The sequence below is a fragment of the Candida parapsilosis genome, contig 006110 (assembly GCF_000182765.1).
Source record: "Candida parapsilosis strain CDC317 annotated contig 006110".
Classification (NCBI taxonomy): Eukaryota; Fungi; Ascomycota; class Pichiomycetes; order Serinales; family Debaryomycetaceae; genus Lodderomyces; species Lodderomyces parapsilosis.
Genome location: NW_023503284.1, coordinates 871,139 through 886,243, shown reverse-complemented (window position 1 = coordinate 886,243; position 15,105 = coordinate 871,139). Strand labels below are relative to the sequence as shown.

The window sequence follows — 15,105 nt, the reverse complement described above, 5'->3', positions numbered from 1 at the left end:
TGCTCACTACAAACCGTTCCAATATAATATTTAGCAAAACGTGTATTTGTATATAAGAAAATCCCTGTAAAGTTAACTCCCAAATGAATGACAAACCCAAAGCAGAACCAAAACCAAAACCAAAACCAAAAACTAAAACTAAAACTAAAAGCCAAGAGTGAAGTTAGAGTTAATCAATGAAACACTTGAAACTTCCATTTGATTTTCCTCCTTCAAGCAACAACTCCGGGTGAGTTTGTACCATTACTGTACGTCACATCATCACCTCCAACATTCATTGTCACATCACTGTTTCCACTTCTAGCAACACTTTGAATACCACAACTAAGATAATTTGCCATGATACGATTAAATGATACATCATCATTAGCCAACAACTTGTGCCTGTAATCAATAATCAATGGCATTGAACGAGTAGAAGTAGTTGTATTGGAGACGGATGATCCACTATTCACAATGGCAACAAGTTTATCATAATCTTGCAATTGCTCAACAAGTTTAAGCTTCTCCTGTTTAGACAACTTCTTGAAATCTATATTTGATACTGATTGAATAATGACTCTAGTATTATCAGGATGGATATTCAAACATTGATCAATGATAAATTGGTGATCTTGTTTAGTTAATCCAGTGTTTTCCTTGACATTGACATAAAATTTAGGACTTTTACCACTTGATTCACTCTTGGATGATGCAACTCCTTTAAACTTGTTAGTGTTGTTGTTCATATGTGTAGTTTCTTGATAGATTTTATCTTGAGTACAGGGGAGTAAACTGTAGGAAGTCAATTGTTTGAGCAAGTTGTGTGACACGATGGAGTTATTATTGTGGTACATGGTTAATGATGGACTGACTCTACCAGCAGTAGATGTCATAGTTGTAGTAGTACTTGGTTTCAAGTATGGCTTGATTGAGTTAGCGAACCTGGTAATCATTGGGGGAACAAGAATGGTTGTGTGTGGGTGTGTGTGTGTGTGTGTGTGTGTGTGTGTGTGTGTGTGTGTATTAGAATAGCAAAACAAGAAGGAAAAGAAGAGGAAGTAGAAGAAGATGGTAAATGTGGTGAAAACAGGCTCTACTTATATATATATTTATGATTCCCATCGTACAATAAAGAAGTCAAAAGAGATTCAACGTATCAAAAACAAAATGATTAGCAGAAACGGAGTTTTCTCTCTCTTACCCCTCCTCCCTTGTGATGGCAAAAAAACTCAAAGAGCAACACAAAAAGCAATAGACGCTGAATTTTTAAACAAAGATAAAAAGAGAAAACACTAAGAAACACTTAAGAAACACTATTAATAAAAAAATGTGTAGAAGTGAAAACAATACAAAATAAATCACAATATCATACAACCTATAGCCACCATGTGGGTCTACAAAAGTTCGTCCCCTCCTTTTTTTTTTTTTTTTTTTTATTTTTATCTAAAAACATTATTGAGTAGAATCGCATCTTTTTATCAAAAATTAGATTCACAATTATAAGCCTACTTCTCCTTTAAACAATACCCAATACCCTTTTCATCTCCCCCCTTCTTTCCCACTCCTTGTTCCCATACAATGTTATAATCGCTGAGCATAGTTATCAGGTATAGGCTTTCCTCCCCCCCCCCCCCCCCCAAAAAAAAAAAAACTCCCCCTTTTTTGGTTTTTTAGCCCAACGTGGGACCCAAATTCAAAGCAAGAGAGTAAGGAAAACGATAAGATAAGTGGGAGGGGAAATCAAAAGTATTATTGCAATTTGACACAAAATAACAGTCACAGACTTTTTACGTTGCAGATGTTGACATGGAAAAGGATCGTTTTGAAACTTTTCTATTTTGTTTTTTTTGACTCAGCCCGTGTAAACTGTAATGTTGCCCCCTCTGTCTCTCTTTAGTCTAAAGATGTAAATTTCATTCGGACATTGCCGAAGGAAGGTGGAGAGACGTTGATTTCCGAAAATTTTAAAAGCATTTGAAGACATCATGTGTATTGAGATTTCCAACTTTGACTCCTTGTATGTTGTGGAACTTTATGGCTATTCCTACTCCGATGCCATTCATCTCCTATTTTCTTCCTTTTATTGTGTTTGTTGGTTTCTCCTAATCTGTGCTTTTCTTTCTCTTTTTTTTTTTTGTTGAGTTTTTCTTTTCGGAAAAACTATTTTGTTTCCAACTTTGTGTTGCATTTATCCATCAGTACTAACAAAAAGATAATGATAACTTTCAATAACGAATCTACAGCACAAAAAAAAGTACTCATTTCGAAGTGCTCGTGAGTTAATGATAGAGTGTAATTGCTAGCCACTTTGCAGAATCCCTTGCGTTTTAGTTTGATTAGCCGAACCTTGTACATTAATTTTTGACGGAGTCAGTTCCTCTTGGTCATGCAAATGAATCAGCTTGGTACTACTTTTTAGCACAGCAAGAGTCAAATGGGGGTACACCGCAATCTTGGTTGACTCTCGTCAACTAATTTCTCCGCGTACCGTCTACAACTGCGGTCAACTCCGAAGGGGGAGGGGAGGGTAGCAATCGCAATTGAATCTATCTACTAGATGCAGCTTTCATAGAAGAACTTTCTAGAGCTGCCATTGCAAAGAGGACTATGTTGAGTAGAAAACTGTAGAAAAGATTCATAACCAACCAACTGGATGTATTTTTTGTTCCAATTCATTCCACGTTCGATACAATTTTGTTTCTTTCTGTATTTTCGCACCCATTCTTCTACAACTTTCCATCGCACAGTATTTCGTTTTCCACCCCGTACCGAAACAAACACTTTATATATATGAAGGAAGCTCCAATACCTCCATCATCTCTAGCCAATCGACTCTCTTTTCCGCACTCTCTTGCTCAACAACCGCAATGTTTAGACAAATCCTCAGATCTAAAATCGCCAAAGCCATCCCAACACAGTCAACAGCTTTAGTCACCCCAACTAGAGCATACTTGACATTCCCCAAATCACTCCCCACTTTCCCCCAGGATTTCTTTGATCACGATTGGTTTAATGATTCATCAATCACCAATTACTTCAAGACCAAGCAAACACCAGAACTGTATCAATTCACAATCACCGATCCAAATATTAAGAATAAAGATGTCAAGATTGATTTTTGTAAACCTGATAATGCATTGTTGGTGTCAGTTAATCAAAATTTGAATGAACAAGGTAAACATAGTCAATCTAAGTTTGCTAGTGTTTTCACCAACAAGTATGTGTTTGATAAACCAGTTGATTATAACGATATTAAAGCTGATCACGATGCCAAGACTGGAGAAGTGATTATTACTGTTCCCAAGTTGGAAAAAGATGATGAAAATTTGGTGAATATTAAGTTGAACCATTCGTCAACTAAGGCATAGCTAGGATTTTCATTACCTTTACTCGTATAGCTTACAGTGCAATACATTCTAGCTCATTCGTTCCAGCTCCTAAGTTGCAACTTAGTGACAATGTTCTCCATTGTGCGACACTGTGTTTTCCGCGACACCCACCCTTTCTCTCTCTCTCTTTCCTTCCAAAAAAAAATAAAAATAAATAACACAACGTAACAAAAGGCAATTGTACAACTAGCAAAGAGCACCTCCTCATTGCAACACCTCACAATGTCAGAAACAGACGATGTATTCGATTTGATAAATTCATTACCTGAAACAACACCACAACAGGACTCCAAAACCAATGTTAAACCAACTGATGATAAAGAAGTGTTTGATTTTCTTGACGAAATAGCTCAGCATGAACAAAAAAAGCCCAAAAAGAAAATGGAACCAAAGAAGAAGGTGGAGAATATAGTTAGCTCTAATGACGAAGAAGGAGAAGAGACAAATGATCCAACTACGGGGACTTCCTCATCAGATACCACTGATGACCATCATGCTCAACAAAAGGAGCCAAAGGAGTCACCACCAGATCACCTCGAAGTAAACCCAATTGCATCATTATCATCGTGGTGGAATCTGGAAGGAAACCAAAAAGTTTCAAATTTGTGGGGCACCATCACTTCCAATGCCGAAAAATTGAGTGAACAAACTTATCAATTGGCATCATCAACAACTAATCAATTGAATGAACAATCAAGAAAACACTTGGATACCGAACAAATTGGATCTCGATTAAACAATTTATTCATAAACATTTCACAACAAATCAAACAAGGGTTAATTGAAGACGCTGATGAAGTGCTTAATATCTTGTTGGTTTCCGATTTGTATAACTTCACATATTTGCGTAAATTAGTATCCAATAATTTTAACTTGGCCATGAATCAAGTTGAAGGTGATATCAATGTCACTGTGCACGAGTTTAATCATCATGAGGAGAAAAGTGGCGGTAATGGTAACAATGGTGATCATGTCAAGTTGAATTTATTTTATGGTAAATTGATTGATGGTGAAAAATTGGCCAATGCAAATTTGGAAAATGCCATTAAGGAGTATAAAAAGGCTGAAATTGCAAAGGAAAAGAATGATCAGGAGAAGGCAGAGCAGAAGGAAAATATCGATAAGGAACAAAAGATAGAAGAAGACAATGACTATGCCGATACTCGCGAGATTATCAAATCCAACATCTTTATCACAATACAACCAATTACCACTAAAATCGACTCCAAACCACAAGATGCAGCTGAAAATGACTCACCATCAACAACATCCATAATCGACTCCCACAATGCCACATCGTTTTCATTTACATTGATCCTCAATGACATTACAAACAACATCACCATAACTACACGTACACAACCATTCCCATTACGCTGGGCACAATGGCTTGATGGTGAACAGTTGAAGTTGAATGATGCGGGTGATGTGGAATTGGGATTGGATAATGTTGATCCTAAAGAATGGGTTAAAGATTGGATTCGACAAGGGTTGAATTTGGGCGTTGGTGTATTGGCACAAGAGTATGTGATAAAGAGAATGGGTATATAGGCATAGGTGCGAATTAAATATGGTTATTACTGTCGAGAGAAGAGGAGAAGCGGAGGTGTAGTTGGCGGTGGTTGAATGCTTGCCCATCCCTGTGTCAGAATTAGGGTACCAAAAAGTTCGTGACACGACAGTAAATCTAGAATTCATGATTAGCCCTTGAGCGCAAACAACTCGCTGAGTCTAACACTATGTAGCGAACATCATAAAGAAGCCAAATGAAGAGATTTACCATAGTCATACTGGTATCTTTCTTCAACGTGTAGGAAATGCATGCACGAATTGTTTACACGCAATCAGCCCACTCCACGACCATCTATGAAAGAGATAACCCGAGTTCTACTTCTTCGTAAATACGTTAAAGTATCGTCATTGAAGTAGTCGTATTCTCTTACCATACAGTGTCGAAATTTGAGGGTATTTTAAACGCTTATTCAATCACACATGTTGATTTTCGCAGTAATCACCACCAAATTGATTGGAGCAAAAGAAAAAAAAAACACATCATTAATCATCATCAGATTTACAAAATCACTTTCCTTCCCTGCCTCCCGCCATCAAGCTTCTTCTTTCCACGATGCACCCACAACTAGATAAGAACAGATTCGACACATGTGAAAAACTAATGGATGCATTAGAAGAATGCCACCGACAAGAATTTCTTAAACAATGTCTTGGTTTATGCAATTTTGAAAAGGAACAGTTGAGTCAATGTTTACATTACACTAGAGTCAATGATGCGAAGGATCGTATTAGAAAAAGCAGAGAAAAACAAGCCCAGATGAAGTTGAAGCAGAAGCAGAGAGAGGAGGAGGAGTATGGTAAAAATGGATATTTAAAGAAAGTTATCGAGTTGGAGATGCAAAAGAAGTAAAAAAAGAGAAAGAGAGAGAGAGAGAGAAACAGAGAGAGACAGAGAGACAGGTCTCTCCCGCGAGGTTGGTCTCAAAATCAAGAGAAATGTGTTTATAGTTTCTTGTATATATTTATCGTTGGGTTAAAGGATACTATTTTGAATTGGCAGAACTAAGCATCGTCGTAAACCATCAAGTACATTCTTTCATCTCGCTTACCAAACATTTCATATCCCTCTCTGCACCAATAATAATACTAATACTCTTATTCCCCTCGCCTAATCTTGACGAGTTTTCAAAACTCGTTTGACAACTTTATCCTTGGTAATAATATACACCACAGCACCCCAACCACTCAACGCATCTCTATCGACAGCATTCAACAAAGCTTGACTAATAGTCTCAAACAAATCCTCGGGCTCCAAATTAGGTTCATATAACCCTTCACACATTCCATACAATTGATCAGTTGCCGTCCCACTCACAATAAAATCATGACTAAAATCAATACATCCAATAGAATCAAATCCACATATAAATGGCTTATTATCTTTTGAACTTAACCCAGCAACAATCGGACCAACAAACCATGGACCAAATCTTCGTTCGTATAATGATGATGACACGAGGTTGGCCAATGTGGATGGTTCAATTGATCGTTCTTCACGTAACTTGTACAAATTGGTTTTAAATTTGAACAATTCATGTAATGTTATCACATCAGTGGCAAGACCTGTCAATGCCATGTAGGTTTTATCGCCAAATTCAAAAATCTTTTCAAAATTGTTTGATACTCCAAGCGATTGCGAGCCTAATCGTAAGTCACTGGCTATAGCAACACAATCTTTGCCTATCATTGCAACGGCAGCACCACCGTTTATTGAAAATGGATCAGACATGGGGGAAGAGTAGTTGTTGTTGTAGTAGTAGTTGTAAAAAAGTACAGTAGTTGGTGCCTAGCTTGGTGGCAATATGAAAATAGGCGACAAAAAAAATTAAAAATAAAGGATCGCTACCAACTACACTGTCATATCGCTATACCCTTACAAACTTTATACTAACCTCAAAATACATTAACAAAGACAATCTATTATAACCTAAATAACCAATGCAGAAACTTCATTAGTGGCAATCTCCAAATTTGGCTTCTTTATACTTGAAACGGGCGAGCCACCAGTAGCATCGCCATTGTAATCGCCATCATGTTGTTGTTGTTGTTGTTGTTGTTGTTGTTCCTCACCTGACACATTACTTTGTTGTTCGACTTTAGTGTTTTCGGAGTCTCTTCTACTCAATTGAGCTTTGATTTCATTGGCCGTGTCCTCTTCTTCATCATCGATAACGTCACTTGGTACTTTTCCATTGCTGGCAATTTCTGTTACTGCTACATCATTACTCGCAATTGCAGCTTCCTTTCCACCCACTTGCTGTTCTTGCATTTGCTCCACTCCCGTCTTCTTCCCCTCCTCTTCATCTTCCTCTTCATCCTCCTCGGTGATTGTGGTCTCCATCACCGACTCCTTTCTTGGTGGACTCGAGCTTTGATTCGAAGTAGCAATCAATTGAGCAATAGGCGACTCATTATCCTTCAAATTAGACAATGTAAAAGTTTTTGGTGATTTCACTAATTTATTCTGTTCCAATTGATGTTGTTCTTGTAGCTTGGCAATGTTTTTTATCGATTTTGATGATTTAAAAGTGGGGATGATATTTCCAATATCCTTCATGTTGAAAAATAATTTCTTTATCTCACTCTTGACCAATTTTGTCAATTCATCATCTTCTTGTTCAACCTTGTCGATTAAACTATGATGAGATGAATCATCTTCTAAGCTCGCATCTAGTTTATCTCTAGCTTGTAGTTTCTTTTCTTCGTGTAAATCAAATCGCAATTGTAATGCAAACCCCAAGATGATTATATAGCTTCGATACACCATCAATTGATGCTTGTAATGTTCAATCTTGGCATCAAAATTGTTTATGACTCGAGTGTAATTGGATCCATTATATTGTGCTTTGGGGAAATTTTCAATAAATTTCTGTTTCAAATGAGTAAAGTCACGATACAGTTTTTTCAAATGGTTGTAGTAGCTTGACGTTTTAACAAATTGATTCATCATACCCCAATGGTTTGCTTCTTCGTTGACGGACAAGTTCGATATATACACTCCTTGCAATACAGGCTCCCATTTTTGAATATTTTTCAACTTTTTAAATGACTTCTTAGTCTTTATCAAATGGTTTAAATTGACCCATCCATATTCTTCGGAAGATACACTTTCTTCCAACGTCGGAATGGCTGATATTTTGGCCGCCCAAAAGTTACAAGTATTGACAAATTCCAAGGCAATTTCTTTGGTTCCAGCCTCAAAGATGAATTTCTTGGCAGGTTTCTTGGTGACTTGCGGGAATGTTAATGTCCAGTACACTTTACCTGCTTGCAGTTTGTCTAAACAGGCAAAAGTGGAGCAAAGATTGTACGTGCCTAGCTTCACTGCATTGCGTAGCCAGTTACCATCCCCAATATCGTCTTCCACTTCAGTTTCACGTTTGTGCTTCTTGATAACTTTGGGGTCAAATGAATAAAGCGACAATTCGCCTTTAGATACAACAACAAAATGATCAACAAATTTACTCAATGCATTGATATTTTTTGAGTGATGGAAAAATGAAAAGAACCGATTTCCCTGGGGTTGTTGAGTGATGGAGCCATCATCAACAGAATCATTGTTTAAAATCTTCAACTTTAATAAACCTTCTTTAAGATAGGGACTTCCGTTCAATTCCAATTCCAAATCATATTCATCTTGATAATCGTCAACATCAAATTGTTCCATGTCTTTTTGATCTTCTTCCCAATTTGGTCCAGCAATGTCCAAAGACAATACCGACATTGTATCGTCAACTTTTCTTGAAATGACGGAAGTTCTCTTGTTAGTTTGATCAAAAGAAGTCCTATGACGTAAAGCTGGTGAAGACCTTTGTGACATTAAGGAGTGATTAGAGTGTTTATACATGGACTGTTCATGAAGTACCACCAGTCCTGCCAATGCTCTTGCAAGTCCAACCCTTGCAGGTGCCGCTGTAGATGTCGTTTGTGTTGTCTGTGCAGTTACTGTTGACGTCGCAGTTGTAATCCTTTTCAATCCATTGGTAAATCGTTGATGCTGGTGTTGGCTATGATGCTGGTTATGCTGTTGGCTGGTATCAGTAGACCAAATGGATGAATTTGAACTTTTTCTGGTTAAGTTATGGTCCAAATCGGCATTACCATCAGTACTTGTCGTCAATGTGGTTGTCGTGATATTTGTCGAATTATCCTCGTCCTTACTAGCCCGAGAAAGACGATTCAAAGGTGTTGAAGTCTCGGTTTTCAAAATCAATTCATTCTTTACCAAATCGTCATAATAATCCGATAATGTTACTTCGATAGATAACTTCTGCTTTGTTGACAAACTCTTCATCAATTTTGCATCTTGCAGTAAAAAAGTCGACAATGTATTTCTAATAAAATCAGATTGACGAATACGTGACTTTTTATTCAATTCCAGATTGTGTAAAGCAGTATTCAACAAAATTAACGAGTAAACAATAACATAAATTTGTTCAAAATTTTGCGTACAAAAGACATTTTGCGGATGTTGTTGTAAATATGATTGAGCAAAAGATGATAAAATACGATCCAACTCTTGTGATTCAGCTTTAAGGTATAATTTGGAGCATAGTAAGCGCATAGAGCTAAGTAAATTAGCTGGCCATTGAAAATTATTAAAATAAATGGTTCTAATTTCAGTTGATTCAGGATCATCACCAGCTAAAAATTGAGTAATCTCTGATGGTTTGGCAGTGGATATCTCCTCTGCAAATAGTTTATTAGCAATCTTGGAAGCATCAACAGTGTCACCAGTATCCATGGTTTTCTTTGAAGTAGCAGTAGGTTGTGGATGTAAACAAGGCGTGATAAAAGAATTTCGGGAAATTTGTTTTGAGTTTATATATCTTGTGAGAATGTAAAAAGAGGATTTAATTTTTTTATTTTTTTCCCTGTTCGTCTAAAATTGCAATAAGGAATTCTAAAAATGTATTTAAACGCCAAAAAAACGAAAAGCATAAAAAAAAGACAGAAAAAAAACACCATAGAAACACACTGAATTGGAGTCAACTAGACTTTGCAGTGAAGAATTAAGTACCAGAAACAGAGAGAATATGAGAAGGAAGACAATCAAGTAGGTTGACCTAAGCGCAGCCGATAATGAGAGGTTACTCTCCCCTATTGTAACCCTTGTAAATATCTGAATCTTTTTCAACTGTTGGCTCAATTGTAAGAGCCGTAGATCATTTGAGGAACAAAATTGTATCACAGAGTCAAGGCGTGTATATATAGTGGAAAAAAGAAAAAAATTTACATTCTGTGTTCTGGTATGTGTAAAGAAAAAGGGTCTCGCTTTCTAAAGTTTTTGTGACACAAACAATTGCGGAAACACTACTTGCCAACAGGGAAGCGAAACGAATTGATATTGGTGAGGTGCACAAAGTAGCGCAAACCTTTATACGTTACCAGATCTCAATGAGTAATTGTGTTTTCTAAAGCGAATAGCCCACTTCGAAGCTAAATTGTTCATCACATCTCCATTGCAGGTGCAATTGATTTGAGGCGGTCTTAATTTTTCAAATTATCGTACAAGTTTATTTCACCTTTAGCGCTTACATTCTTGCAACATGGGAAGACATATGAAATGCATGTAATTGAAGGGATATTAAACATTACTGTTGATGCACAATGTTAATTTTAACTCGCACACAACTTCATGAAGCTACACTCGTAGAGGTAGAGGATTAATGAAAGCAAACAATCAAGAACCCACATGAAATTGGAAAGTTGAAGGCAGCTGTGAAGAAATTCGGCGATACTTGTACAGAGATCCAAACCAAAACACTAAATGCGGCCATCGGAGCCACCGTCAATCTGTAAATCTCACCACGTCCCCTCTTTCTGTCTTCAATTATTAGAAGATTCCGCGAACAGCATGGGGTGGTTTTTGAATATGAAAAACCTTATTTCGATAAGGTTTTGGCAACTTGTGTCAATCAGTCATCTTAAGCTCAGATACCGCTCCATACACCGGCGGCATAAAATTCTCGTAATGGCTATGCCAGCTTTGCCAAACTTAGAATTGGGTGATATTGCAACGTAATATAAGCAATTAATCTTGCAGTATGAGTGTTATGCATGAACTAAATGGTTTTGCATCTAAGTTGGAAAGTGGTGCCATTTATCGTTACTTACACTTTTTTTCCACTTTAAAGTTTAGTTAGTTGAAGTCTGAAAAAAGGGTCTCCATATCCATCACCCTACTTTTGGAAAAAATATACGTATTAAGTTTATGAACCAGCAATTACATGGTTACAAAGACAAGGTTTGATGTCTTCGTGATGTCTGTATAGAGTAATTCGGATGAGTTTGAATTTACGCTGACTTCCCAAAGGAAGTAATAGAACAACTCTAAACCAGTGGCACTTACCTTTTCAAGTGCCATTTGCATGCTCTTGGCAAGTAGTTACCTCTAAGATCTCCGCTCGGGTGGAGCCGCAAGCTGGAGCAAACGACAGAAGTGCTTAGATTTAAGGGTTGATATTACAATCCTTTTTCTTCCTTCTTTTGCAACCAGAGTTGAAGCTCTGAGATATAGTGGGGTTACTGCGAATAGGGAATAGTAGCCTTAGACCCTACTCTCTTCATTGCATGGCTAAACAGAGTGACTAGAAGTTGAATTGCAATTTTACACGCAATCGCTACTGTGATATCAAAGAAGAAGTGCTGAATACCTCAGCTGACTCTCACAAATTAATTTTGATTCTATTCTTCTGACGGGTCTTTCGTTAAACAATCTCAAGATGTAGAAGACATTAATTGAATGTAATTGGTTAGTTCGAGTTCTGTGTCGCGAAATATTTTATCACGACATAATCCGATTTTCCCGTTAAGTGCGCGTGGTGTTGTTGTTCAGTCGCGTCCCAGATGAGAGTGAGTTGGAAACATCTAAAGGGAGAGAGAGAGAGAAATGCACAACAGTATACTTTAGTTGTATAGTTGGTAAAGATCCGTGTAGTTCAGTAAATACAAGGGGGGGCGCAATTGTATTGATACTCCTCGAGGGTCAGCTAATTATAATATGTCACTCTAAACATCTCTGTTCTTACTTTTCTAAAAGTAGTGTGTGTATTGTATTTGTTGATGTGTTGTTCAAATTGAATTTTGTATTTCGAAATTTTTCATCACAAGGAGAAAAGACTGAAGAACAACAAATCAAGAAGATACAACAGAGTTTACTTATCGTTGCTATACTCATTCAATCAACTACTGAAAGTTTAGGTTTACCCATTGCATCATTACTGAGCTAAAGAGAACCATATTTCCTCCTCTCTCCCTATGGCTAAACCAAACAACAACATACCCCCAGCCAAGTTGAAAGCTGCTGCTGCAGCAGCGGCTGCTTCCAAACACAAACAAGACGGTGACAATATATGGAATGTTGATCCATTAGTTGATCCTGTATTTGGTAAAGGTCAAATTCGTGAATATCTAATCACCAATCCTTCACCAATTATTTTACAAAAACGTCAATTTGTCAAACAGGAATATTGGTTTTTGATTGCCTTGGTTGTTATTGGATTAGTTGTCAGATTACGGGGCCTATCTTACCCTGACTCTGTTGTATTTGATGAGGTTCATTTTGGTGGATTTGCTAGAAAATACATTTTGGGTAAATTTTTTATGGATGTTCATCCACCATTAGCCAAAATGCTATTCGCTGCTGTTGGATCCATTGGTGGGTTTAATGGAGACTTCGAATTCAAGAAAATTGGTGACAAGTTTCCTGAAACTGTTCCATATGTGTTTATGAGACAATTTCCAGCATTGTTGGGTGTTGCTACAATTGTATTGTGCTACTTGACATTGAGACAATCAGGTGTCCGTCCAATTATTTCATTTGTTACCGCTTTGCTCTTGTTGATTGAAAATTCTAATGTCACTATATCTAGATATATCTTGTTGGATTCACCATTGGTGTTTTTCATTGCCGCAGCCATTTATTCGTGGAAGAAATTTGAAATTCAAATTCCATTTACATTTGGTTGGTATAGAAGTTTGTTTGCCACTAGTGTTGCCTTGGGATTAGCTTTAAGTTCAAAATGGGTTGGTTTATTTACTGTGGCTTGGGTTGGTTTACTTTGCATTTACCAATTGTGGTTTCTTATTGGTGATTTAAATGTTTCCACAAGAAAAATTTTGGCTCATTTTTTCATTAGAGGATTCACGTTGTTGGGAGTACCCTTGGTGTTGTATCTTGCATTTTTCGCAGTTCATTTCCAAATGTTACCCAATGAAGGTGATGGTGGTGCCTTTATGAGTAGTGCATTCAGAGCTGGCTTAAATGGAAACAAAATCCCCACCAACATCACTGCTGAAGTTGGCTTGGGTTCAATTGTCACCATACGTCATCTCGAAACTCAAGGTGGATACTTACATTCACATCAACATTTTTACCCTACTGGTTCCAAGCAACAACAAATTACCTTGTACCCACACTTGGACTCAAATAACAAGTGGTTAATTGAACCATACAACGGAACAATTTACAATGATACATTTATCCCTTTGATCAATGGTATGAAGATTAGATTGAAACATGTCAATACTGGAAGAAGATTACATTCGCACGATGAAAAACCACCAGCTAGTGAACGTGATTGGCAAAAAGAATGTTCAGCTTATGGTTATGATGGTTTCAATGGAGATGCCAATGATGATTGGGTAGTTGAAATTGTTCAACACAAAACTAAAGACGATGATGCTAAAGCATTTGTCAAGGCGTTAAAAACTGTTTTCCGTTTACGTCATGCCATGACTGGAAACTACTTATTCTCCAGTGAAGTCAAGTTACCTGAATGGGGATTTGGTCAACAAGAAGTTACCTCTGCATCTCAAGGTAAACGTGCATTGACACATTGGTATATCGAACAAAACGACAACAAGTATTTACCTAAAGAGCGTCAAACAATTATTAATTACCCTAAGTTATCCCTTTGGGAGAAATTTGTTGAACTGCACAAGAGAATGTGGAAAATCAATTCTGGTTTAACTGATCATCATCATTGGCAAAGTGATCCATCTGAATGGCCATTTTTGTTGAGAGGTATCAATTATTGGACAAGAGAACATAAACAAGTGTATCTCTTGGGTAATGCCGTTACCTGGTGGGCAGCAACAACTGTCGTTTTTACATTTTTCATTTATGCTGTTGTCACTGTATTCAAATACCATTTAGGTAAACCCATGGCGACAAATAAGGAAGTTTTCAACTTTAATGTGCAAACATTTAGTTATGTCTTGGGATGGGCATTACATTACTTGCCCTTTTTCATCATGGGTAGACAATTGTTTTTACATCATTACTTGCCAGCTTTGTATTTTGCCATTTTATCATTGGGCCATTTCTTGGAAATTTTCACAAACTATTTCACTTCATCTTCAAGGATATTGCGTCAATTGGCCATGGTTTTGGTGGCATTATTTGTCGTTTTCAGTACCGTGTTTTACCTCAATTATTCATCATTAATTTACGCTACGCCATGGACTAAAACTGCATGTGAAGTTTCAAAGCCTTTCAAATCTTGGGACTATGATTGCAACAATTTCTATACAAACATTGCTCAATACGATTTTGCTCAAGAGTCTCCTGATCTACTTGAACCGGCCAATTGGCATGTACGTGACGAAGCCAAGCAAACTCCAAAAGCAGTGCCCAATATTGCTAAAGAGGAGAAACATATTGAGAAACCACCAGCTGATGCACAAGAAGCTCCAGCTAAGGCGCCTGAACAATTGGCACCACCGGGCATTGACATTGATACAAAATCGAATAACAAGCAAGGCGAAGAAGCACCTGTTGCAGCAGCACCTGTTGCTGAAGTTGATTCCAAGGCTGACCCAGCTGCGCAAGATGATTCCAAAGTTGAACAAGCTCCCGCCAATGAGGAGGTAATCGAGGAGAAACTCGAACAAGTTGCTGATGCACCAGTTGTGGAAAATATTGAAAAACCAGTGCTTGATGATATCCCACAATATGATCAAGTTGACGATATCAATCAAAGAATTGTTGAGGAAGAGTCAATTGATCCTCCAGTGCAGCCAATAGTTGAAGAAAAACCAGTTGATTCTCCAGTGCAACCTATATCGGAAGGACAGCAACAACCTGAACAACCCGTCTAGATAAGGTTAGATAGTAATACACATTACCATTAAAAGCAAAAAAACAAAACCATTATAC

At 37.4% G+C, this 15,105-nt stretch overlaps 7 protein-coding genes across 7 annotated transcripts; 4 read left to right on the top strand and 3 right to left on the bottom strand. All coding sequences in view use genetic code 12, as the record gives it.

Annotated features, from left to right (window-relative positions):
- Positions 1-212: 212 nt before the first annotated feature.
- CPAR2_704070 (uncharacterized protein) lies at positions 213-935 on the bottom strand (the record flags this gene model as incomplete). The annotated part of the gene is made up of 1 exon (XM_036812190.1): positions 213-935. The coding sequence occupies one exon, from the start codon at positions 933-935 to the stop codon at positions 213-215; it is 723 nt and encodes a 240-aa protein (XP_036668552.1).
- Positions 936-2,849: 1,914 nt separating this feature from the next.
- Positions 2,850-3,350, top strand: CPAR2_704060 (uncharacterized protein; the record flags this gene model as incomplete). Its single annotated transcript, XM_036812188.1, has 1 exon — positions 2,850-3,350. The coding sequence occupies one exon, from the start codon at positions 2,850-2,852 to the stop codon at positions 3,348-3,350; it is 501 nt and encodes a 166-aa protein (XP_036668551.1).
- Positions 3,351-3,593: 243 nt separating this feature from the next.
- CPAR2_704050 (uncharacterized protein) lies at positions 3,594-4,922 on the top strand (the record flags this gene model as incomplete). The annotated part of the gene is made up of 1 exon (XM_036812187.1): positions 3,594-4,922. One exon carries the CDS (start codon positions 3,594-3,596, stop codon positions 4,920-4,922), a length of 1,329 nt encoding a protein of 442 aa, XP_036668550.1.
- A 574-nt stretch (positions 4,923-5,496) lies between these two features.
- CPAR2_704040 (uncharacterized protein) lies at positions 5,497-5,793 on the top strand (the record flags this gene model as incomplete). The annotated part of the gene is made up of 1 exon (XM_036812186.1): positions 5,497-5,793. The coding sequence occupies one exon, from the start codon at positions 5,497-5,499 to the stop codon at positions 5,791-5,793; it is 297 nt and encodes a 98-aa protein (XP_036668549.1).
- A 258-nt stretch (positions 5,794-6,051) lies between these two features.
- Positions 6,052-6,672, bottom strand: PUP3 (proteasome core particle subunit beta 3; the record flags this gene model as incomplete). Its single annotated transcript, XM_036812185.1, has 1 exon — positions 6,052-6,672. The coding sequence occupies one exon, from the start codon at positions 6,670-6,672 to the stop codon at positions 6,052-6,054; it is 621 nt and encodes a 206-aa protein (XP_036668548.1).
- A 198-nt stretch (positions 6,673-6,870) lies between these two features.
- On the bottom strand, positions 6,871-9,687 carry CPAR2_704020 (Arf family guanine nucleotide exchange factor; the record flags this gene model as incomplete). The annotated part of the gene is made up of 1 exon (XM_036812184.1): positions 6,871-9,687. One exon carries the CDS (start codon positions 9,685-9,687, stop codon positions 6,871-6,873), a length of 2,817 nt encoding a protein of 938 aa, XP_036668547.1.
- A 2,516-nt stretch (positions 9,688-12,203) lies between these two features.
- Positions 12,204-15,047, top strand: PMT1 (dolichyl-phosphate-mannose-protein mannosyltransferase; the record flags this gene model as incomplete). The annotated part of the gene is made up of 1 exon (XM_036812183.1): positions 12,204-15,047. One exon carries the CDS (start codon positions 12,204-12,206, stop codon positions 15,045-15,047), a length of 2,844 nt encoding a protein of 947 aa, XP_036668546.1.
- Between the last annotated feature and the right edge of the window lie 58 nt (positions 15,048-15,105).